The 25,911-nt window shown below is 40.8% G+C and overlaps 1 protein-coding gene across 1 annotated transcript in view; it reads left to right on the top strand.

Annotated features, from left to right (window-relative positions):
- SLC30A7 (solute carrier family 30 member 7) overlaps positions 1–25,911 on the top strand; it is a 63,507-nt gene that overhangs the window by 25,340 nt on the left and 12,256 nt on the right. Inside the window, exons 7-8 of the mRNA XM_080915192.1 lie at positions 6,737–6,787; positions 9,533–9,668. Of these exons, the coding sequence (XP_080771318.1) occupies positions 6,737–6,787; positions 9,533–9,668 (187 nt within the window). The remainder of the gene's footprint in view (positions 1–6,736; positions 6,788–9,532; positions 9,669–25,911) is intronic.

Genomic DNA, 25,911 nt, shown 5'->3' with positions numbered 1-25,911 from the left:
TGTGAGGTAACTTCCTAGCTCGAGTGGTCTGCTGGAAGAACGCATATTCAGCCTCTAGTCAGTCTGTCTAGCTGCATTTCGTTTTGTGAAAGTACGACAATGGATTTACATTTCCTTTTCATTTTTCAGTGAGTATAAGACAATGCTAGGATTTTGTCTGTGTGAAAGAGAAACAGTTGAAGCTTAGCAAATGAAAATTATGATTAAGTCTGACAAAGCCTTTTGTAGTATATGTTTTGAAAATAGTAGAGATTTTTTAGTTTTTATTATAACTGTTTGTGCTAATGGCCCAATATTTCCGTATTCCTTTAGAGATCTTTTTGTAATAGGAGGAGATAGTTAGTTATGAAGTATTTATCAACATATTTTATTGCAGATCATTTATTCACAAGTTCTTAGTATAGATTAATACAACTGCTTAGGTAACACAATCTGATCACACCTTAAATAAAGTATGTGCTTAGATGTTTACTGGTACTGGACATATTGACAGAGTATGAAAGCTTTGCATATACAAACTATGAGAAGAACCTTGAAGATCAGATATTTTAAGGCCTAATTTTGTAGTCTTCAAGGTTTCAAAATTTCTTACTGAAACATGATTGGTAAATAAAATGCTCTGCATATTCATTGATTATGCCTGATCTCAGGGATTAGTTTGCTCAACAGACGTTACCTCCCACCTCTTTATTACGAGTTCATTCATTTCGATGAGAGCACAGCATAAAACCTACCCTTCTGACAGCCTGAAGCGTACAGTCGTGTTAGGGTGGTTGCTCCAGTGTTACACCGCTCTCTATACTTTATGCACCAACAGTATAACTGAACCTTGTGTCCTTTGACAATTACTCCTCCAACCTCCAGCACCTGGAAAGTGCCCGCCTCCTCTCTGCTTCTATGTGCTTGATGCTGTTAGCTTCTCATATGAATGGTAGCTGGTGTTTCTTCTGTTCTCCTCATTTCATGTCTTCCCAATTTATCCATGTTGCCCTAAATTGTGGCTTTCTCTTTTATAAGGAAGAATGACCCCGTCCATCCATCGAGCACATTTAGGTTGCTTCCATGTCTTGAATGTGGACTGTTACGCTGCAGTGAAGTACACCTAGATACTGGCATCTGGGTCTCAGCTCCTCTGTGTGCCCAGAGCTGATGCTGTGCTCATGGTACAGCTCTGTTGATTGTTGAAGAACCACAGACTCTTAGAGTGGTTGTCCCAGTTTGCATTCCTACTGATAGTGTATAAGGAGTACCTTTCCTCCATAGGCTTGCTAGTTCTTTTTAAAAAGTATATACTAGCTATGAGTCTTCCTAAAATTTACTTGAAATTTGATTTGATTTCCCTGCCTAGTACTGGTATATTAAATATCTTTTTGTATGCCCACAGTCTGACAACATTTTCCTTTGTGTTGTTTGACTTTTTTAATATATTTTAGGTATTAACACTAAGACATACAGTTTTTAGGGATGTTCTGCACTCGTAAGATTGCTGTTTCTTTTTGTTGTTTTTTTTCCCCCGGCTGTGCAGAGGCTTTATGTTTGGTATAGTAATTTAATCAGCTTTATGACCTCTTTCAATCTAGTATGCTATGTTTTGAAACAGACTGACCTGGATTTTTCAACATTTTACTAACATACATTATGGTAAAATAATTTTGAAAAATTGTTTACCTCTCACAAATTTATAAAATAATTTCTGAAGTATTATTGAAGTATAGAAGCAAAGAATATGATTCTTGGCACATAATACTTTAATTAATTAAACAGTTAATTTACTTACTTGATTGGCCTTTTGAGACAGGATGTCAGTATGTGGCCCTGCTGCCTAGAAGTTACCATATAACCCCAGGTGGATACAGTTTGGTCTCTGCCTCCTTACTGATGGGTCTCCAAGTGTCTTCTTATACACAATATTTTAGGATGAAACTTCTACAGGACTCTATTGAATGCAGTCCTCGTTTGCTTTCTGTTGTGATAAGGACAAAACAGCTTGAGGAGACCCAAGTCCACACTCTCTTTCCAAACCTTAGCTTCCTCATCCACAGCACACAGCTTGTTTCCTAGACCCAGGCTGGTTCCTCTTCACACCTCTTATGGTCCTTGTCGGGTGTCTCAATCCTGACATCTCTAGTCTGTTGGGGTTTCTACTGGAACTGATGTTGTACCTTCTTCAGTGGCCGAGTGGTCTCTCCTCAGAGACTATAACCTGCCACCTGATGCCAAGCCTTGGCTTCATCTCAATCTCATTTAATCTTAGGTCTCTACATACTAAAGATATGCATTTATCACTAGTCCCTCTTGCTCTCTCACAGGACCAAGCTAACGGTGACATCATTGTCCATCCAGTCCTGTAGCCTTTATGTCACCAGAATCTGAACTGTGTGGGAGACTTACACATTACCTGGTTCACGCCAGCTTGCAGTGCAGCCTTAGCCTGCTCCAGGCCACAGCACCTGAGTCCTGTTCCTGAACAAATACTTCCCAGAAGACTTCATCTCTGGTGCTGGTCTTTTCTTACTCAGAGCTGGTTCTTCAACCCCAGATAACCAGCATCGGTTGTCTGGCAAAACAACAGTTTTGGCTCCACAGATTCTTTTTTAATTGAAAATATCACGTGAATAGGCCATCTAAAATTTCGTAAGCCAGACCTTCAGCATCTGTACTGCAGAGTCCCAGATACTTCTACAGTCCTCCCTGGACAGGATTAAGCCCCAATTATATCCTGGTTTGTTTTCTGTTGCAGTGATGAAGATCATGGCCAAAAGCAATCTGGGAAGGAAAGGGTTTACTTTATCCTATAGGTGACAATCCATCAGCAATAGACCTCAAGGCAGGAACCTGGAGCAGGAACTGAAGTAAATACTCTCTGGATTCACTACCTTTGTGATTTGATGCTCACCTGCCAGAGCCATAGAAAACTATAAAGCTCACATCATCAGATTTCCCTTATTTTCTCCATTTTACTTTCTAGAATTTCTTACTAATGGAGTGTGCTTGTATACAGTCCTAACTGATTCATTCCTGTGTCTTAGTAATAAGCTATGAACATGGCTGGAGAGATAGTTTAGTCTGTTAAGGGTCTGCTGCACAGGCACAAAGACCTTAGCTTGGTCCTCAGTGCCTACATCAAATGTTGGGAGGCAGGAGATGGTGGTATTCTCCTGGAACCCCACCCTGGGTGAGTAGACACAGATGGCTTCCGGAAGCTTGTTAGCAGACAGTCTAGCTCAATGGTTCATGACTTTCCTAATACTGTGACCCTTAAATACAGTTCCTCATATTGTTGTGACCCCCCAACCATAAAATTACTTTAGTTACTTCATAACTGTAATGTTACTACTGTTATGAATCATAATGTAAATATCTGATAAGCAGGGTATCTGCTATGTAACCTCCAAAGGGGTCATGACTCACAGGTTGAGAACCACTGGGACTCTAGTAGCTTCAGGATCAGTGAGAACCCTCAAGAAGTAAAGATGAAGTCACGAATGCCGACCTCAGGCTCACACACATGTATGTATATAAATTCCCATGCTAAAGTGTAGACACATCACATACAAACATAATATATAAACCAATAAATACATATGCTATAAATTTAAGTTTATTTTTTCTGAGAATGTAATACTTCAGAGTTTTCTTTTAACCAGAATTATTGTAGTCATTAAGGAAAAAGTCAATTGAAATAGTTTTGTCTCAAATTTTGTTAGTTATGGCCCGTCGAAAGACAATATTTTACTTGAAACATATTTCTAAATTAAAGGTTTTTTGTTTTGTTTTATTTCTTTTATTCTGTTTTGTTTTTCAAGATAGGGTCTCTGGAGTGTAGGCTGCCCAGAACTCACCATGTAGCCCAGGCTGGCCTCCAAGTCATGGCACCTCTCCTCCCTTAGCCTCCCAAGTGTTAAGTTAAAGATTATGTTTATTCCTAATTTACTAGACAAGGCCCTTTGTGTTTATGCTTTCATAAAAATAGACATTTTGGAAAATTGAGAAAAACTTTAAAAATTGCTCAGGTTCATTTTGTGGGAGTTCAAGCAATGGGCATTGCAGATATTATCCTGAGTGCTTGGTGCGTACCGGACTATTCTAAGAACTTTATGTATGTTAACTTTTATCATTTTCTCTGTTGAAGCAGATATAGCTCCTGTCCTCATTAATTGAGATACAAGCAAATCACAGTAAATAATCAATTAAAAGCTAAGATTTTGGACCAGTGAGATGGCTCAGTATTTCAGGGATGCTTGCTGCCAAGTCTGATGACCTGAGTTCCATCTTCAGATCCCACATGGTGATAAAAGAGAACAGTCCCTTAGATTGTCTTCTCACTTCCATGTGTGTAAGTGTGTGCACACACATGTGTATGCAGACACACATAACAAATAAATAATTGTAAAATGGCTAGAATTTGACCATTAGGTTATACAATGGGATGTGTAAGAAAAGAAAATGTCCCTTGATTTTTTTTTTTTCCCCAATACCCTTCTGCATCTCACTGAGCTTTGTAGTTCCTGGAACAACACTATGAGGGGCTATGTTATTTTTAAAGCTCTAAAGCTGGTTGTACAAGGCAGGAGCCCAGTGGCTCCTCTGCAGTTCCCATGTAGACATTCCTGTGTACCTAGAAGAGGCTTTTATGTCTTGTACATCTTTATCCACAACTCCCCACAGCATCAAAGGGAACAGTTAATTTGTAGACTCAGGAGGCAAAAGAAACAAGTTTAGAGAACAGTTAGCGAGCCAGCTTCTGCCACAATTACCCTACACCCAAGGGGACTTTGACACTTAACTCTAATTGGACTTAGTTTTTGATCTGGACTATTCCTTTCACGATACTGATGTCGATAATGACTTTTCTAGACATTTCATACATGCAGAAGCTTGGTGATTTGCTCAGGAGCTAGAATCCTGTAATAGCTGTGTATGTGATTGTCAGCAGGCTTTCTGTGGCAGCAGTGTCTTTCATGAGGGTGCCGCAGAGCCATACCTCCGCAGTGCTGTGCTGGGTCCTGCTCTTTGTCTTGCCTGCCCTTTGCCCAGCGCTCTGCAGTGTGGCTCGCTGCTGCCCTCGCTCAGACGTGCCGGCAACTGCAGCCAGTGAGTCCTCACGCTCACAAAGCTCCTTGCTCTCTGCTGATTTTAAACAAATGCTGCCCACCTTTTCCACTTAGGTTTTTTGTTTCATTGCAAGGCTGATGAGTAGTCTCTGACACAGTCAAGTATAGAGATAATAGTGCTTTTTCTTTTCATCATAAAGAAAATTTTATTTGTGTTCTCCAAAAGCAATTTTATTAAGAGAATTGACCCCACACACACTAACCTACTGAACATGGGACTGATCTAAAATTTATTTATTTTTTGCTTGTCAGCACATGTGATTATGTCAGCACATGTGGTTATGTCAGCACATGTGATTATGTCAGCACATGTGATTATGTCAGCACATGTGGTTATGTCAGCACATGTGATTATGTCAGCACATGTGATTATGTCAGCACACGTGATTATGTCAGCACACGTGATTATGTCAGCACACGTGATTAGGTCAGCACACGTGGTTAGGTCAGCACACGTGATTATGTCAGCACACGTGATTATGTCAGCACACGTGGTTATGTCAGCACATGTGATTATGTCAGCACATGTGATTATGTCAGCACACGTGATTAGGTCAGCACATGTGATTATGTCAGCACACGTGATTATGTCAGCACACGTGGTTAGGTCAGCACATGTGGTTATGTCAGCACATGTGGTTATGTCAGCACATGTGATTATGTCAGCACATGTGATTATGTCAGCACATGTGGTTGTGTCAGCACATGTGATTATGTCAGCACATGTGATTATGTCAGCACATGTGATTATGTCAGCACACGTGATTATGTCAGCACATGTGGTTATGTCAGCACATGTGATTATGTCAGCACATGTGATTATGTCAGCACATGTGATTATGTCAGCACATGTGATTATGTCAGCACATGTGATTATGTCAGCACATGTGGTTATTTCAGCACATGTGATTATGTCAGCACATGTGATTATGTCAGCACATGTGATTATGTCACATGTGTCGTCCACTTTCCTCTTCGCCTCTCCCACAGAATCAGTCAGCAGTGACCAAGTGTACCTCACAGAAGCTTAGTGACAGCTCACTTGCAGGCCTGCGGCACACAGCCTTTCTGTTCTTTCAGATTCCAGGGCTCATCTCTGGCAATGACTGCTTTTGCCCCTGTGGACGATGGAAGCTTCGGGTGGTTCACAGGATAAAGGGCAGGATTTTAGGGAGGTGGCTGTCGTCTTTGTAGAAATTGGCACAGGCATGTAGTCTCCGAAAGCCGCTGTCCTCAGCTACCTGCTGTCGGTCCTGGATTTCATTCATGGACCGTGCAAACTCGACATAGTAATCTCATTCCCTGTGAGGTTTCCAATTATGAAAGTATTAGAAGGTATTTCATTAATACAGTACTGGTAGATTTTCACAGCATTTTTAAATTTCGTGTGATTTTTATTTCTAGTACAATAATTTCTAGAATATTCTATACCCTTGTTCCATTTCAAAATTGCCCTCGTTAAATTCACCTATATTTAATTACTTGATTGAATTTAAAAACTGGCTTTGTAAGTCTAATATGGCTGTATGCTCATACAGTTGAGCAAAAAGGACTCTGAATTGCAAACATTTGAATCAAGAATTGAAGAGATGTTTTAAAATAACTTAACAAATTCTTTACAGATGGCCCATCCTTCAAAGAAACGACAGGACCCAGCAGACAAATTTTACAAGGTATGACAAGTAGTTGTGGGTTTCTTAATTTCTTGGTTGCCCTGAGTTCTCCTTTAAGAAAAATTAGTACAAGGTAATAATATTGTAAGTGTTATCCTTCCTAGTAAATGTACACATGCACACACGTGCACACTCACACTTTTGTGATGGGTATATTAGCGATATTTTGTCACTTGGCTGTTGGCTCAGATTTAATTTAAAAAATAAAGAAATGAAAAACCCTGGAAAGGGAAGTACTAGATCTGGCTCAGTCACTCGAAGGTAGCGTGTTTGCTTTCCGGGGATTATTACACTCGTTCCAGGGATGAAATCCGGTGAGACCTTTATCATCTGTGAAAGCATCAGTGAAAGTTATTGATGGCTAAACGGGAGCCTAGTGTTTCATAAGTGACAGCAGCTAGAGAAGGCCTGCCTGTCAGTTGGCTCTGGAACTCGCCTCTGGTTGTAAACCAGTCCTTTTCAGTTCCCTAGACTGGACTGTCAAGGCTTTTAGGTTCTCGTCTCCCTGCTTCTGGCCGTTTAAACCAACTTTCATCTGGTTATGCTGTGGTTCAGATGAAGCCTCTCCTGCTGCCACTGCTTCAAGGTTGAGTTCTTGCTTTTGTATTTTTCCATTACTGAAGAGATCACCGGACTGGAAGGCGTAGGTTGACTTCTGTCACCAGTTTTCCATTTTCAGAATGTATGGCATTGCTTTTAAAAGAGCCTTTGTGCATCCTTGATGCAGCTGTATCAAGTGCTATCATTGGCTTTTCATAATAACATATTTAGTTATGAAAACCATCATAGATGGTAGGAAAAAAAGCTTATGTAGCCTTTTATTGTCTTTTGTACAAACTATTATGAAAATGAGTTCCTATTTCTGAAATACACAAGTCTGTTGGTCTCAGCAAGGTCTGGAGGAAGCTGACGGGCAGCTGCTACTACCTGACGTAAAAGTGTCCTGCCCAGCAGCAGGACAGACACTCACACACGAGCCCCTGTCTCACATCTTCAGTTTAGAGTTCCAAGTTTTAGACGTATTAGACCATTGGTATATTACAAGTGTCATAGGGTTTCAATTTTATGTGAGTTAAACATACTTTATATGTTTCCTTAATGACTTTTTCATGAATAGTTACTATAAAATAGTAATGATGTATGCTAATAAAATACTCTTTCTGGCTAGGATTACATGTAGGCAGGAACTTTCCAACATCAGGAAAGTGAAGAAAAATTATTTTCTTCCTTTTTTCATTTTTAAGAACTATTTTTATTTTTGTTCCTACCAAAACCCTGATTGAAGAATATAAAAGCTTAAAGCTGTATAATTGCATTTAAGTTTGAAATGTAGGGATTTTCAGTTGTATTTACTTATATCCATCTTTTTCACTTTTAGTTTTTGAAACCAAAATGGTTTTGATACAGATATAGATTTTATTCTCTGGTATTTAAAGTACTGTAGAGAAGCTGGTTATTTACAAGTATTTACCGGTAGACATAAACATTCATTTTTATTTGCCCAAACAAATAGCACCTGCTATAGAACAACTCTGGGGCTGGTGAGGTGCCTGCAGAAGGACATGCAGCCAAGCCTGGCAGCCCGAGTTCAGTCCTCTGCGTACACACATCCACACACAAATGTAAAACATTCAGCAATTCGGTCTGCACAGACCAGAAAGGAATAGGAGATACAAGGCCGAGTGTCTTTTGCTGTGGCCTGCTGTCAATTATACACGGTGGCGGGTGATGTATCTCTTCCCAGCAAACGTTAAGATTTAATGTGACTCAGTAGGGCTCAAAATTTTAGCTGCTACAAAGTTTCCTTCAGTTTTAATTGGCTTTTTATTGTTCAGGGAATGTGACATGAATTTCTAAGCTGGTCACATGTCTGTCCTCTTACCCAGCTCCATGTACAGCTACAGCACTGAAGACCAATGGTTTATGTTTTTTGTGTGTTTTTGTTTTTATTGATACTTAGGTTTTTAAACTTCTATTGTGTGATGAATTTTATCCATTAAAGATGTACATGTTGAGTGAGCTACTGTCTTAGGTAGTTTCAAAAAGAATTGCATATATAATTTCTTTCTTGAGATTTGTATGGTTTTCCAGGCAAACCTCACTTATTAATCTTATAGTGTCTGAGTTCTTAAGCAGTTAACCAGTGTCCTATTAGTACCTAATCTCAAAGGTTCAATATACATTTACTCATTGTAGTCAGGTGACTTCATTTTGCATGGTGAATTTGAGCATAGTAACAAATTTAGTTAGTAGAATGTTTTGGGTAGTTAATGTCAAGTTAAGTAGCGTTAGGGTCCATATGAAATTTTAGTTCTAAAGCAATATTTTTAATCACCAGCAGAGGGCTCTATGTGCACATGTATTCAAAATTAAAATGCTTTTTTAGCAGGTTTTTGTTTTTTTGTGTTTTTAGCCTAACGCCCTTTCCTTTAGTGAATAAATTATTTAACCTTTTTTTAAAGTAAGGGTGAATATTCATAAACAGCATTTAAAACTAATTTTCACCACTCTTTCATTTTTATTGTTCTATTAAGGTTGAGCATAACTTACCTGTTAGATGTTTAAACAGGTCAGTGTGAAACGTTATGTCAGTTTATAAATATTCTGCTACACAGTTACTAAGTAGTCCGTGCTCCTCCTGACCGATTTTTTTTTTTGATATGTATAAAAGTTTGACTATAGGAGTGTAGTTCTAAGAAATATTCCCACTTCAATATTCTAATCTCTGCTGTACTTTCTTTGTAGGTGTATTTTTACACATTCTAGCAGATACACTTGGGAGTATTGGTGTGATTGCCTCTGCCATCATGATGCAGAATTTTGGGTTGATGATAGCAGACCCTATCTGTTCGATTCTTATAGCCATTCTTATCGTGGTAAGGTGAGTGGTCCAGACTGTTCCTCCGTTACCGCATGAGAGGGAGGGAGGCCACCACAGACTGATGGCCAGAGACTCAGTGCAGATTATCACGTGACTTCCCTTTGCTCTTGAAAACAAGTCCTATCCAGGTTCTCTTTACACCGTCACCTATTCCTGCATTTCCCATTTGTATCTTGCCTGGAGTTTTAACATCTCCTTTTGATTTTTGACATTTAATTAACTGATCATAATTTAAATCTTAAACCATACACTCTATAGAATAAAATATTGGCAATGTAAACTGCATTAACTTGAACATTATAGTTTATATCTAGATCTGACAATGTCAAACCCTAGTATCTACGTTGCCCCTGCTAGACACATCTTGGATTCTACCATTTCTTTGTTCTCTCTTCTGCTCACCTACCCTGGTGCTAGTGCTTTATGAAGACCGCTTGCTGCAGTGTGTTGGGTCGTTAATATTATTATCATCTAAAATCCTTTGTCCTAAAACACTTTATTGTTGGCTTCATTTCTACTTTTAAAAGTAGGATTATATTCTTTTATCTTGCTGCATTCGATTATTTTAAAATTTGCATAACGTGTCTCAGTTGGAGTATCATCATCTCTTCGTATCTCTGAGTGGGGGGGCGCTGTGCAGTGAGGCGGACGCTGAGGGGGTGAGACTGTGAGACTGTAGCTCAGCACTGGCTCCGACTGAGGGAGCATTTTAAACATGCACATTAGCCTTTAACTATCTGCACAAGGAACCAGGTAATGTTTGGAAGCCTTTGTAAAGTTCAGTTTCCTCATCTTTGGAGGTCTTACCACACTGCGCGGAGTGACCTTGGGTGTGACCTGCTCCTGCCTGTCTTGCTGCGGGGTCTTGAGCAGCACTTTGTTGTGTTGTGTATTATGGTGTTAGTTGCTCCTACTGGTTCTTGAGGAGTACCCTAGTGCTCCCTCATTCTGTCTCCACCCCGCTGTTGTGGTTTGGTGTGACCTCTTTGTCCCTCTGTCTTCAGCTAGCCTTGTCATGCTGCAGTGACGCTTCTTGGATGCGGATTATATGATATACTGCAATTATCCTTCTCTGACTCCTTATCTCAGAATAAAATTCAGAATCCTTAATAAGACCTTCCTGATACTGTTTAATTCCGTTAACCTCCCCTCCCTCCTGCTCTCCTGCCCCACCTCCAGTCTGTCTTCTCTTTTCGGTTTGGTAAATATGCTGTGAGCCCCTGCATTCCCGTTCATGTCTCCTCTCTCAACTCTTCCTGCATTTAACGCTTTCCCTCATCCTATAGGTGTGTACCCCAACTCCATATTCTTTCCATGAAGTGTCGTCCTAATAGCACCCCTTCAGGGAACATTTCCTGATTTGCCCACCAAGCTGTGTGGAGTCCTTCCCATAGTACCTTCTACCAAAGCCCCCTTCCAAAGCATTTAGCACTCTGTCCAGAGTCTGGTTATGTTTCTCTGTAGCTCTGTGGGCAAATCCACGTCCAAGTATTGTAAAGTGAATGTAGGGTTCTCCTGGCAAAGGAGTCGGCACACTTCAGATTTGAGTTGAAAGAACTTAGGCTTTTTACCCTAAAGAGTTACATTTTCTATTTCCAACTTGGGTTTTTTTCTTTGTTCTCTTTATACTCATTCATTATGCAAATAAAAATAAATAATAGATAAATTCATATGCACACAACGAACTTAACCTTTCCACAATGTCTGATACATTTAAAAAAATCTTTATATATTGTCTTCAACAAGTAGCTTCTTTTATTGGCCCTGAGACCCCTACTATTTTGATTTCATCTTATAGAGATACAGTCAAATCGGTAAATGAAGACAATCTGATATGATTATTTATATTGTGTAGGACTTGATTGCTGGTCACTGAGATGTCAGCTGAGACTGAATGATAAGGAAAGTCTACAGGCCTAAATATTAGTCACTGAAGGCTTTCTAGCCTAGGGACCAGTTGGTTTAAAAAAAAAAAACCAAAAAGCAAAAAAACAAAAGAGCCAGATGCCATAGGGGGGCCAGCGTGGCCAGAGCACAGGGAGAAAGAGAAGAGTGGTTTGGGATGAAGCTGGAGAAATACACCAGGGAAAATTACAGGACTCGGAGGCTGGATTTAATTTCAAGTGCAGTGGGAAATCATAGTAGAGTGACCCTTGGTCTATATATTTTGTTTTGCGGTGCTGGGGACCAAGCCAAAGCCTGGGCGTGCTTGGCAGGCACCCGCCGCTCTCCTCCCTCCTCCTACCCTGATTTGTATAAGTTTATTTTCTGTTATGTACATGAGTGTTTTACCTGCACGACTGCCTGAGTATGATGTTTTACCTGCATGTATGCCTGTTGCCTTGTTGAGGTCTAGAGAGCTGGTCGGCTCTCCTGGAACTGGAATTTTAAGGTAGTGTGAGCCACCAGGTGGGTGCTGGGAACTGAGCAACAGTGGTTCTTGGCCACAGGGCTATCTTTCTAGCCTCCTGATTTGATTTTTTAAAAAATAGTTTTTAACTGGGCATGGTGGCATCTTTAATCCTGGCACTTGGGAGGCAGAGGCAAGCAGATCTCTGTGAGTTTGAGGTCAATTTGGTTATATAGCAAGTTCTAAGCTACAAAGAGCTACATAGTGGAATCCTTTAATACACAAATTAATTGCCTAAAATAAAATAAAAGAAAGATAAAAAATAAAGAAGCTATTTAACCCAGGTTGCAAGGGCTACTAGTATAAACAAGTAGAGCATCTAGAAGATTCCATAATGGTTCAGGGGCGAGGCCATAGTAGCTTGGTCCAATCAAGCAGTAGAGAGACCATAATAAAGCCAGAAAATGGGGTAGAACTAATGAGATTTGCTCATGGATATGGATGTGTGGGTGAGGGTTGAGTGAACGGGAGCCAAGGCAATGCCTGAAGCCCTTACCCAGGATGGATGGGGTTGTCACTGAGAGACGACTGGAACAGAGCGGTGCCTTCCCTCCCTGTTGAAGGCACTACAGCTGAGCAGCTGTGTTCTGCTCACTGCTGGCCTGAGACGATTTGTTGTGTACTCGAGTGGAGGCTCCCAGTAGACGATGGGTGTGGATAGAGGACTGCTGTCACTCAGCTAACACAGAGCTGTGTAAAGTCACATCTAGCAGTCAGCAGTGCCACCATGCCACTGCTTCCTTCTTGGAAGTGTCCCATAGTCTGAAACTGGCTTAGCAGCAGTCCTTTTTCAGTATAGTGCTTTGAGCAGCCTCAGTCAGTCAGTACAAGTATAACCCTTTCTAGTTTTACCTTCTGCTGTTCAATTTCTAAAAATGTTTAGTTTCCGTATACTTAACATACTGAGAAATGGAGGCATTTTAATTATAATTCAGTTAGTTACTGAAATGTAACTAATTTATTATTAGATTATTAAAATTTTACCTCTTTGAGACAGTGAGTAACGACAGTGTATCTGAAAGTCATTCAGCTAACGCTGTGGTACCTATTCAGCTGGGCCGTGATTGCCTGGCACATCCCTTACCCCCACCAGGGAGGCAGTGAAGGAAATGGGTATACAAGGCAATGATGGGACAAGCACAGTGCAGTGCGGCAAGAAATGAGAGTGCTTTCAACCCATCCAATGCTCTCGGGCGATCGGTCCCTTAGAGCATACACTGGGGAGGGTGGTGAGAAGGACAACGTGATCAGAGAGCCAACCAGGGCAGCACCCAGGACCCACTCAGAGGTCTGTGGCCATGAACTTAGTAAAAACAACTAGCATGGGTGTGTGTCCTCTTGTCCTGTTTAGCTGCTTGGTAAACGTTCTAGAAGAATACAAAGAATGGGTTTAATTGATGTGTAGTTTTGCCAGGTGAGTACTACTGTAACGGGGGTAAGAGGGATTATAGGAGAGGGAAATTAATGAATAAGAGCCCTGCTTAGGAGTTGTATTATACTCCATGATTGTGTGTGTTCGTGCGTGCATGCATGCATGCTCACAGGTGCGTACATGCAGGTGGGGCACTCTTACACATAAAATAAAAATACGGCATGCTTAAAATCAAGAACTAAGGTCTGAGTTATACTGATCGAGGTGGAGGAAAAAGCACTGTATAGAGACCAAAGGATGGCTGGTCCTAAACCCAGAGTCAAGAGAGAAAGCAGTAGATGTGGCAGGTCAAAAAAAGCCAGTACTTAGATCTTCAGTGACCTAAGGGTAGTGACTAAGAATGTGCCCCTGGTACTCAAAAGGGCTGGGAGGTATAGTGTGTGCAATGGGAGTATGTGGGGGTGAATGGGAGCTAAAGGTAGAGATGATAAGCAAGCTATCCCCTTCCCCCTGTCTCCCATAAGCCTACCTGAGAAATCTTAGACTTTATCTAAAGTATCAACTTACTACTACCTTTCCTGTAAACCCTGTGCTTGCATAAGAACACCATGGGCAGCAGCGGGAGCATAGAGGGAGCTCCATTGCAGTCACAAGACTTGCCTTCCTTCTGGTATAATTTTGAGCCTCTCGACTCTGGGCATGGAGACAGGCACCCATGATCCTGCACCTGGGAGGAAGCAGCCTTCAAGTTTGAGGCCAACCTGGGTTAGACAGCAAGAGAAAGAGAGTATTTTTCTTTCCAGTCTTTACATGTTCTGTGTGTCACGTTCTCCATGTAAAGTGCGCTTTGCAAACCTGCTCTGTCCTTTCTCATTTAGGCAGACTCAGTTTTCCCTCTGACAGGAAGGGTTTTCTCCCAACATTTCTGGCCCAAGCAATGGGGAGTGAGAGTTTCTGGTGCTGGTTTATACTGTGGTGACTTTTGTGGAAGCTGCAGGGAGAGAGTGATCTTAGTTCCTGGAAATGATCTCGGGTGCTTTACAGTGGTTTGCTCCGTCCTCCTCCCACAAGTAAAGCTGGCGTTGAGAGGAAGAACAAAGCCGAGGAACTCGGTTGGTCATTGCAAGCTCTAAATGATCCCTTTGACTTAGTGTGATTGTGTTCACCACTTGAATAAAAGGGATCCCTACGTTTGATGAGTACGCAACAGGACAGACACACAGCAATGCATGCTGTTACAGTGTGTTTCTGAAGCCTGCTAGACTATTATTATCAGTTTTCTGAAGTATACCCGTTATCATCTTTATTGTTCTTTGTACTTATTAAAAACAAAATAGTCATGTAGATGTAGAATAAAAGCTTTGTAGACAAAAGAATGTTCTCTGTTTTGTATAAGAAGTTTTTAACTAAAACATTTTTCTTATCATATTGAGGGAAAGTACTGATGTCAAGGCAGATGTTAGAGGTGTCAGCACTGATGGGCACTGTCATCATTACAGGCAAGAGCTAGAAGGACTGTGCATGAAGAAGAAAGCTATGCAGGTGACATTCTCTAAAGCAGCTGGCCACAGTCATTGTGCATCAGATATGATTTGATCAGGACTCCAGTTTTGGCAAAACGTAATTAATTCCAATTATTTGTGCTTTATAATAAGCAAAAAGCACACATAGGAAGCTACTCTATCTTCATATAAGTCGTATATAAGAGATTGTAGGCATTTTATCTTTTTCAGAAATGTTTTTAGGCGTTCCCTAACAATTTCCGTTGTGGTTTCCCTTTCAAGTGGCTACATTTACTATTCTTTGGGCAGTGTGAGACAGAAGAAAACAGTCTCTCAGAATTGTAGCTGCTGCTTGTATAAGTTTTCATTTTGTAAAACTAAATGAATTGGATACAGTTTCCCAGGAGTTATATTTAAATCATATTTAAGTCATATTTAAAGCCACTGTACTGAGAGATAAAGACTGTTCAATCTAACACCGTTTTCCAACTAGCTTTCTGGGGAAGGTCCAAGGACATAAGGGTCTATTCACAGGTAATCAGTATTTGCCTCATCTAGAAAGTGCTGAGCCTGTGTTATTCTTGGGGAACTAAGTGGCCCTCGCTCTGATCACCTGTGTGTTTAGTGGGTCAGATGAAGAATACTAGTTAGGAGATGCTGCAGAGAGGGTCTCTACAAACAGAAAAACCAATAGCATTGACTCAGAAATGCTGAAAAGAATTTTCAGTTTAAGAGTCTATTATGTAATGCTACCATTTAACAAATATACAGCAGTTTTATTGAATCACTTTTTTTTTAACATTTTGAGGATAGAACACTAATTCAGTCAGTTTTTACCTTTGTCTTTAAACCATAACGAGTATATGTAGAAATGTATTACTTCATCAGACTCGTCATTCTTTCCCATTTTCTCCTTCTCTCTCTCTTTCTCTCTCTCTCTCTGTCACACACACACACACACACACACACACACACAGAGAGAGAGAGAGAGAGAGAGAGAGAGAGAGAGAGAGACAGAGAGACAGAGACAGAGACAGACAGACAGATCATAAATACCTCTCAATTGTTAGTCTACTTAAATTACATAAAGTATGAATCAGTCACTTGAGGACAAGGTTGTGTCCTTGACAGGGAGGAAGAATCAGGGTTTGGGTTAATAGGAGCACAGTACAGGAGTGAGCTTTGTTCTCATTTGATGCTCATTGAGCTTCCTTTAAAGAACACTGGCAGCTTAGATGACATAGTTGACCATCAGATGTTAACGAGTGTTACAAGCCACTTAGAGCCCACTCCCATTGCAGTTTTTCCTGGGGGGGGGGGGGGTTATGATGGGTTTTTTGTGTTTTTTCCCAAACTGCTAATTAATATCTTAAGACACAAGCAGCTTGTAGGCTAGGAGTCTACCTCCTCTTCAAGTGCTTCTTTGCTGAGGGAAACACTGGGTCTCCATGTGAGCTTCTCAGTAACACATTTCCCTTTCAGCATCAGGCACTTCGTATTGTTGCCCTCTGTCCTAAGGTCAGAGGTACATGGATAGAGCTGCACACCCACACACCCGTGCATACACACACCTGAGGAAAACAAGACGTGTGTGTGTGCTCTAGTGCCTAATCCTAAAGTGTCACCCAGAGAAAGGGCTGTGGTAAAGGCTTGGTCTTGACTGGAGCACAGTTGGGAGGTGGTGGAGCTAGGAACAGTCTGGTGCGGGTCCTTAGGTCACTGGGGTGTGTCCCTGAAGGAAGCAGAGAGACTGCTGCGTGGCTGTCTATGCAGTAAGTGAATTTGCATTGCCATCCCTAGTCTGCCCTGAAGTGCTGCCTTACCATGGACCTGAGAACAGTGACCCTGACTGTGAGACAAAACAGTTCTTTTCTCTTTACAGTTTGGTAGCTCGGTATGTTTGTTATAGTAATGAAAAGTTGACTCACATAGCAAGGTAAATATTGATCTACTGATTTTATTAAGTAGACATTGCAGAAAGTTACCTTACTGATGCTTCCAGAATAAACCTCTTAGGATCAAATGCTGTTATCAGTCCCTTGCCTGTTTTTCAGTCTGTAGCTGTTTTCCATCATAGTTCCAGTGCATAACCTCACACTTCAGCTTGTTATTTATGGGAAATGCACTTGCTTGCCTTCATTGTGCCTTTAGTCATAGTATCCTAATCTGTGGTTTCCTTCTTCCTGTTTCCTGTCAGTCCTGAGGATTCTCCCAGACCTCTGAAGCTTTCCCTGTTCCTAACTACTTACACCTCTGAATTTATCCTCTGTTTTCTAAAAGCGGTGGTGCTTTATGTGGCAGGGCGGCAGTAGATAGAGGTGTCAGTACAGCAGGACTCTCATCCTAGCCGGACACTGATGTGCTGGAGACCCAGGCTGATGATTGGAGGCTTGGCTTCTGCTTCTGCTCTGTCATCCGTGAGTGTGAATTTTGTTGTTGTAGTTGTTGCTTTGTAAGTTTAATGATTATGTGATTACTAAATGCCTGTTCACAGGTTGTTGGCATAGGATATACTTCCAGCATGCTATAAGCCAAGGCTGGTCATGGAAAATAGGAAAAGACATGCTATAGATCGCTCTAAGAAGTAAAGTGTTTTCAGAACCAGGGGGCAAAGATTACTAAATGACAAACAAATCTGACGTTACACTTTAAGGAAGGAGGCCAAGGCTGTTTGGATTTGCACTGCGGAGATGAGGGAATTGAGTCTTTGCATTAGAAGCTGTATTAAAACCTTTTCAGCGCTGCGTGTAAATAACATTGTAAGAAATACTGTTATTTTACAGAAGTCTCACTCCTCCCTCAGGAGTGATGGAGGAGGTTGTTAATGAAATATAAATAAACAAATAATGTCTCCAAATCGATACAACCCTAATGTAGAATTCTTCATTTCTGCCCACTGTTCATTCCTAAGAGTCATGATAACGTTATAGAGAAAGGATAAAGCTCTACCTGACTTTTTTGCTTTTATTAAAGGCTTATAAGATGCCACTTTTTCATACATTTTTCTCATTTTCCTATCCCAAAGATCTGAAGTCCAGGCGTAGTTCTCTACAGTATTACTGGGGATGAATGAGCTGTCTCTGAAGTGGCTGAAGACTTCAATGTGAAGTAGGAAGGGAGCTTTGGGGAATGGCTGACTACACAGATTTTCCCGGCCTGCACAGTTACCTCACAGTTTCCATGATCAGTATTCTGGGCATAGCCCAGCTGCCCTCTCTGCTCAGGCCTCACAAAGCTGTAACTAATGTGTTGGCTGGGGCTACCGCCTCCTCTGAGGCTCAGGGTCATCTTGCAAGCTTATGTGGTTGTCAGCAGAAATCCTGAACTTGCAGCTGTTGAGCTCCTGGTGGCTTACTTCTTCAAAACCGGCAGGGAAGCCACTGACCTCAGCCAGTGCTTTAGTCCCTCTCTTAAGGGCTTGGCTCTGATCAAGTCAGGCACACACAGGGTTTTTTTCCTTGATGAACAAAATATCAACTTATTTAAACCTTAAATACATCTTAAACTTACTTTGCCTTAGTTGTATTCTGTATTCTTAAAGCAAGCCACAGGTTTTCCATACACGTGAGACTGGGGGATTATATATCTGTGATTCACTGAGGGTCACTTTAAGGTGTGAGACTCTTACTTTTTCTTTCTTTCCTGTTTTCTGAGTGTCCAGCGCCATACTTAGACAAGAGCTAGGGCCCGCCAGTGAATGGCTAACTCAGTGAAAGAGCAGAAAAGTACAGGTACCAAGGACTCCTTGAGGTCTCTGCCGCTTTCACACTTCCAGCGAGTGTTCTTGTGCGCGGCGTGTGTCGTCTCCAGATGTTTTGTTGCGCAGTAGTGCGATTCTGGTTCTTTAAAATAAATCAGCAGAATGCTGTAATTCTTCAGTGTTTGTCAAAGCCACCAGGAATGATTGGCAAATCACCCCTGGAGGCTTCAGATTTGTAGTTTGTGAAATGATTTTCAAGCTATGTGAGTTATGAATTATCTAACAGCAGATTTATTATAATTTAGAAAATTTAGTGCCATTTTCAAAAAGTATTCTGGAAATCATGTACAATTTGTGTTCATTCTAAGAATGCAAAAATAATTCAGTATTATGGAGTTTACACCATTTATCATATTAAACAATGGAGTGAGAAAACCATGCGATTATTGCCAGAGATGCCAAAGAAACATTTAGACAAATGCACTGGCCCTTCCTTCCTTCCTTCCTTCTTTCCTTCCTTCCTTCCCTCCCTCTCTTCCTTCTTTTCTTCCTTCCTTCTTTACTTCCTTCCCTCCCTCCCTCTTCCCTCCCTCCCTTCAGCTTACACTTCCATACTGCTGTTCATCACCAGAGGAAGTCAGGACTGGAACTCAAGCAGGTCAGGAAGCAGCAGCTGATGCAGAGGCCATGGAGGGATGTCACTTACTGGCTTGCTTCCCCTGGCTTGTTCAGAGCCTGCTTTCTCATAGAACCTGGGTCTGCCAGCCCAGGGATGGCACCACACACAATGGGCTGGGCCCTCCCCACTTGATCACTAGTTGAGACAATGCCTTACAGCTGGATCTCATGGAGGCATTTCCTCAACTGAGGCTCCTTTCTCTGTGATAACTCCAGCTTGTGTCAAGTTGACACAAAACCAGCCAGTACAGCATGTCTTACTGATCGAGATAAATCTCCAATCTTGTAGTAACAAGATAGACAAAATAGGCCTTTTTAATATACTGATGACAGGAATAAGAATTGTCTCCGTAAGGAGAAATGTTAATATACTAGCATTTGTGAAATCAACCATTTCTACACCTAGAGACATCGCAGAGATAAATTGACAAAAACATGAAAAGATATATTTATAAAGTTATTCTTGTGGCTGTTTGTTTCTGAGAGCAAAATATTGGAAATAGCACAGGTATTTGTCAGTAAGAAGTTGTGTGCAAGGGAGTTCTAAAAAGGAACATAGGTGGTGTCTTGTGATGCGGTATGGTTTCCAAGATACAGTCTTCTGAGAACAGGATAGTCCCTAAAAGCACTATTTCCACGAGGAAGATGTATAACATACATCCTATAAGAGCTCTGCAGTCATTTATATAAACGGGGAAATAAGTACAATTACTTAGTTTGTAAAAGAAAAACACAAACCAAGGAAATTCTAGACATTCTAGGAAGGAAGAAGGAAGGGTATTAGAAGGGAGACTTTACATTTTAATATTATTTCTTTCTGTAAATTTTTATATTATTCTTGCACATTTGTGTAACATGTAAATGTGGAGATCGGATTAAAACTCTGTGAAAATAGATTTTATGTTGGTATCAGAAATCAGACTAATTTCACCAGGCATGCAAGCAAATGCCTTTACCTTCTGAGGATCTTCCTGCCTCCTTGATGTCCCTTTGACTAGAAAGTAGTCAATGGTTTTAGCCTTTGAAAGTAAACACAATTTAAATGCTAGAAAGCATGTCACCATGGTCTTCATTTACTTGATGCAAGAAGAAAAGAATGATCTTTAAGCCTTCAGTTTTAATGGTTTTTTATTAATCTATGTGTAGCTTAAAATTATCTGCTGCTAGGTGCTGTCTACATAAAGGTGACTTTGTTCTTTTGCCTAATTAGCCCTTTGAAAACATGGTTTCATTTGCATATCCACAACTCCTCAGCATTTCTGGGGAACCAGCATCCAGTGAAGTACACCAGTTAGAAACCACTTTGAGATTCTCTGTTACACTCACTCAGGGTGGTTTCTTATTTTTAGGGAAAGCTTGACAGCAACTCCTTTGGGATTTGCGTTCCCTTACTACTGTAGTGTGCTCTTTCTCATGTTAACTGACTCCAGGGAGTTCATCATCCAGTGGAGGGGAGAGCAAGAGAGAAGCCACTGCTTGTCAGCATTGGAGCCTTCAGGTCTCATTCTTCTCAATCTGTTTGTCTCCCGGCGTTTAATACATACAGTTGGAATTTACTCTTACCTCTCCTTGTAAAGCTATGTGTCTTTGGTGGAGCCTTTTTGTTTCCTTCATTGATTGTGTTGTCTCTTTGCATTTTTCATTTCCTTTTCATTATATTGATGGTTTGATGACTCGATTATTATATTTTTATTCATTAAAATGAAGGAAACATTTTATCAAGAGAACAGGTTAGGGTCTGTAGAGGTGGTTCCGGAGTTAAAAGCACTTGTTGCTGTTGCAGAGGTCCCTGGTTAGTTCTAGCATCCATATAGTGCCTTACAGCCAGGAGATCCGATGCTCTCTTAGAACTCTGTGTCACCAAGCACAAATGAGGGGCACATGCATACATGCAGGAAAAATACACATTCAAATAAACATAAATTATATATAAGTCTAAATAAAACTTTAAAAGAAAACCTAAGTTGAAATGGGACATAATCATACCTGTAATCTTATACTTCAGGGGGTGGGAATACTGTTCATGGTCATTCTCAGCAGCATAAAGATTCCCAGGGCAGCCTTGGCTACTTGAGACTGTTTCAGACAGGCAAAACAAAACAAAAACAAAAAAAAACAAAACAAAACATCAAAATCTGAAAGTGCTATCCATTCCTAAATAGAATTCTTTCTCACCTGTATGTAAACACAGAATAAAATGCCAAATGCCTTTTATTTACTAGAGGTTCTTTTTTTTAAGAGTTACAGAATTGGGGGCACTTGACTCTTACGTTGAAAGGTTTTGTGTCATATAAATAAAAGGTATCCTGTATTCCAAGTATTCTTCATCACCAACTATTTTTTTAATCTTATTTGTGTATGTCTTGCATATGTTTACATGTGATACATGTATGTGACTATATGTGTGTGTGACTTATATAAAGGAGGATGAAAACTTACTGCACATGCATATGGGGCCAGAGAATGTTCTCCTGTGTTGACCTTGCGTCCAGCTTGTTTGGGGTTGGGTGTCTTTGTTGTTTGCCCTTGCGTGTCACAGACCGGCTGTCCCAGCAGCTTCTGGAGACTCCCCGCCTCCCATCTTGTCTCAGGCTCACTGGTGTTACAGATGTGTTCCGTGTGGTTTCTAGTAATTCAGACATAAGTCCTCACACTTGCATGTCATCTGCTTTATGCAGTAAACCATCTCTCCAGCCCTCATTTGGATCTTTGATAGTTAATACATTCAATGTGTTGTTATTCATCCAGTGGATCTGTTACCTTTTCCCTTTGTAATTAGATAGATGTTAAGTGTGTCCCATGTTCAGATTGCTATGCCAGGGCCTAGGAATAAAGTGAGTGTAACTGGATTTGACCCCAGGATACCTAACTGTGAAGAGAAGCTTCAGGTAGTTCCAATGCTTGACTTGGCCCTGAGTCGCTAACAGCTTCTTACCCAGCTGCAACAAGCCACAGTTGTTTTATCCTTTCTCAGTTGGTTTTTTCATCTGTAAGAGGAGAATTAGGTCTAAATGACCCTCAGAGTTGTGTCTTCAATTGGAATGCTGTGATCCCAACATTTTCTTAGGGTTACTTTGGGCTGTTGTGGAGGATGAAATTAGATAATTTTTATGAAATCACTTTTAAAACTATTAAGTGTTATATAAACAAAAAATAGTATACTTTGCTAATTTGATGTTATAAGCTGATAATTTTTGTTGTTGTTCCAAAGAGCAAACACATGAAGTGTTTTAACTATGTCCCAGATGCTTGAGGAAGAGGACGATCTTTTCATGACTGTAGAGGTTCCTTAGTGTCGGTTACTGTCTCCTTTCTGGGTAAGAAATACCTACTGTACTGAGCACTGATTTAGACCACAGGTTCCAGAAGTTCTGTTGTCCACCAGGTTTATAAATTCTAGAGTAATAGTAATCATCCATAACCATGAGCTGATTGGACTTGTTTAAATACAGCCACATGTCTAAATGTTCCTATTAAAAATCGAATGTCTTTGTCTTCTTTTGCCCATTAAAAGGTTTTGAGTGGGGCCAAAGAGAGGGCTCATTAGTTAAGAGGACTTGCTGCTCTTACAGAGGTCCCACATCTGTGACTCCAGTTCCAAGAAATACAGTGCTCCCCCTCCCTTCCCCCTCTCTTCCATTCTCTCTCTCTCTCTCTCTCTCTCTCTCTCTCTCTCTCTCTCTCTCTCTCTCTCTCTCTCTCTCTCTCTCTCTCTCTTCTTTTCTTCCTCTCTATCTGAGACAGAGTCTTATTATGTAGACCAGGCTGGCCTTGAACTCAGAGTTAGCTCCACCTGCCTCTGTTCCCCAAGTGCTAAGTTCAAAAGTATGCACTACCATGCCATTGTGTTTCAATTATTGCTGGATATTTGTTCTCAGACTTTATTACTTAAAACTCTGAAGTTTTTAATTAAGAATGATTGTTCTTCACATGTTTTCATAATGTATATGTGTTTTTAAAAGGTTTAAAGATGTCTATATTTTTATTTTTTTAAGCATTTAAGTGTTTGCTTACATTTAGGGATATATATGTTTCACGTGTATGTCTGGTACCCAAGGAGGCCAGAAGAGGACATCAAATGCTCTAGAGTTATCATTAGAGGGCTGTGGACCGCTGTGTGGGCTCTAGGAAATGGTGCTGGTCTTCAGCAAGAGTACCAAGTGCTCTTAATCATTGAGCCATCTCTCCAGTCCCACTAAATTATTTTTGCTTACATGTATCTTAGTGTGTCTGTATGCATATACTCAGCTCTGTAAGTGTCCAAGGGGCCCAGAAGCGGGCATCAGATCCCCCTGGAGCTACAACTATAGGCAGTTGTCAGTTAGCAGATGTGGATGCTGGGAAGTAAACTTGGTTCTGTTCATTCTGCGTGGGCAGCCAGTGTTCTCAGCTGCGGAGCTATCTCACCAACCCCAGTGTTCTCAGCTGCGGAGCCATCTCACCAACCCCAATACTTAGTTTACTTCACTTATAGTTACTATAGATTTTTAATTTACTTTTGGAATGTGGTGAACATCTTTCCCTAAAAACTGTATCTGAAGTAAAACTTGAATTTTTCATTGCAAATTACTTGCAGCAAAGAGTAAATATTGCTCATTTAACCTGTTAAAAGGCTTTGAAATTAATTTTATGTTTATTGTATAATTATAGAATTATGTTTAGCTTTTGAAAAATGAAACCATTACTTTGTATTACTGGTAAATTCATGCCTAATGAGTCATCCTCCCTTCTCATTTATGATAGGAAAATAAAGCTCCATTGTGAAAGCTAGAATTGAATTAGTCAACCAGAAGAGCCTCTAATTGTTTCCAAATGCTTTTACTTTTCCTGTAGGGTTTGGATGCTGCCCTAATTCTTAGCTCAGTCAGGAATTTGCTAAGCTTGTCTTTTCCTCCATATCCTTTCATTATGGCTAGATAGATCCACACTAAAATCCATTTTATGATGCCCTGTTATGATAGTTAATCAGAAAAATATGGGCAGAAACTCCTGAGCTAAACACAATTTTAAAAGGCAAAAGCTGGTATTACTACAGACTTTTTTTTTTTTTACATCTTATGGACTTTGGAAATGACTGTGGTCAGCATTGCATCTCCATCTGTGAGTGAGCAGGCTGTTTTCCCAGCAGCTGGGTGTCCACCCACTGCGCCTACAGCTGACATTCTGACACCGTTTCAGGTGCGGCATATCCGTGTGTTGCGGTGAGGTTTTTGCTGTGATGTACTAGCCTTTCCAGTTTTCTTAGAAGAGCCGGACAGGGAAGGTAACTGTTAGCCCTGTAAGTAGGTAAAGCAGTTTCTGACTCACCCTTTTCTTTCCTTGAGAAATAAAGACGTACTGGAGAAAACGGAAAGTCTGGATTAATTGTCCTGCAGTCACTTCATTTCTTTGCCCCGACTCGACTCCTTTACTGTACCCAGGGAGTCTACCTAAGAGTGTGCAGTGGATAGAAACTAGTGTTTCTCTTCAGCTTAGGTGCCAGTCTTCTTTGTCAGACTCATTAATTCTCTCTAGTTGGTTTTCTTTCCCAGCCTTCTCTGACCTATGGAAGGCCTGGAGCAGCAGTGCATTGTTTTGTGGACAGCCTTCTGTTTGCAGTTCCTTCTGTGACCTGTGTTCTCATGCAGATGCCTTTCCCATCCCCATGCTTCACTGACTGAGCCTTTACTGTCTGCATAAGTGCCCCTTCTCTGTCCATAATTTCATTTATTCTACAAGGGTTAGTAATTTTTCCTGACCTAAAATGTACTGTTTGAATGAATTATGTTTAGTGGAATTAGCATTAAGTTATGTTCCATAAACATTTATATATCAAACACTAAAATGCTGGGGACACAAACATAAGTCATGATCCAGAAAGTACTTCTCAGTGAATATGTGTAGAAAAACAACTTGGTGATTTTGCAGTATAATTTTGTAGACACCATTAGTTTTTCTCTTTTTAAAAGACATTCTTTCTATGCATCCTAAGTGGGAGCCTTAGAGTGTGGGGATTACAGGCCTGTGCCAGTGCTCCACATCCTTCATGGTCTATAGGAGCATTCAGAGGACAGTGAGTAGTCAGGAAATATTCCCCAAAGGAAGTCAGACGTGAGGTTTGAAGACATACTAGAAGTCGAACAAAGGACCCACCTACCATTATTCTAGGCAGGGATTATAGTATTAGCCAAAGCCTGAAAGAAATGAACAGCACAGGGCCAAGCCCAACAGTTTTGAAGAACTTAAAAAATATAAAGCAGGGATTGAGTGGAGGGAAAGGTAGAGAAGATTAGAGACCCCCCCCCACCCCCAAATAGTACCACATTAAAGAGCTTACATGCCATCCCTGGGGAAGCTGGGAGCGTTTGACCCAGCCTTAGTAGGGAACACATAGAATCAAGTGGTTGGTTTCTGTGGGTTAGCCCCAGAGCTCTATAGAAAGCAGTTATGTATAGATTCACAGAGATCCCACAGAAACCTAGTAGTGAGTATTCATTATTATCATCTAGTCTCTGTAACTCAGGAGGCACGGCTGTCTGAGAGTTCTCTCAAGGCAGCAAATTGTCGGTCCAGGCTGCAGTCACTGCAGGGTGTATTGAGGA

Source organism: Micromys minutus (genome assembly GCF_963924665.1).
Source record: "Micromys minutus genome assembly, chromosome: 4".
NCBI lineage: Eukaryota > Metazoa > Chordata > Mammalia > Rodentia > Muridae > Micromys > Micromys minutus.
This window is presented reverse-complemented; position numbering and strand designations above follow the sequence as displayed.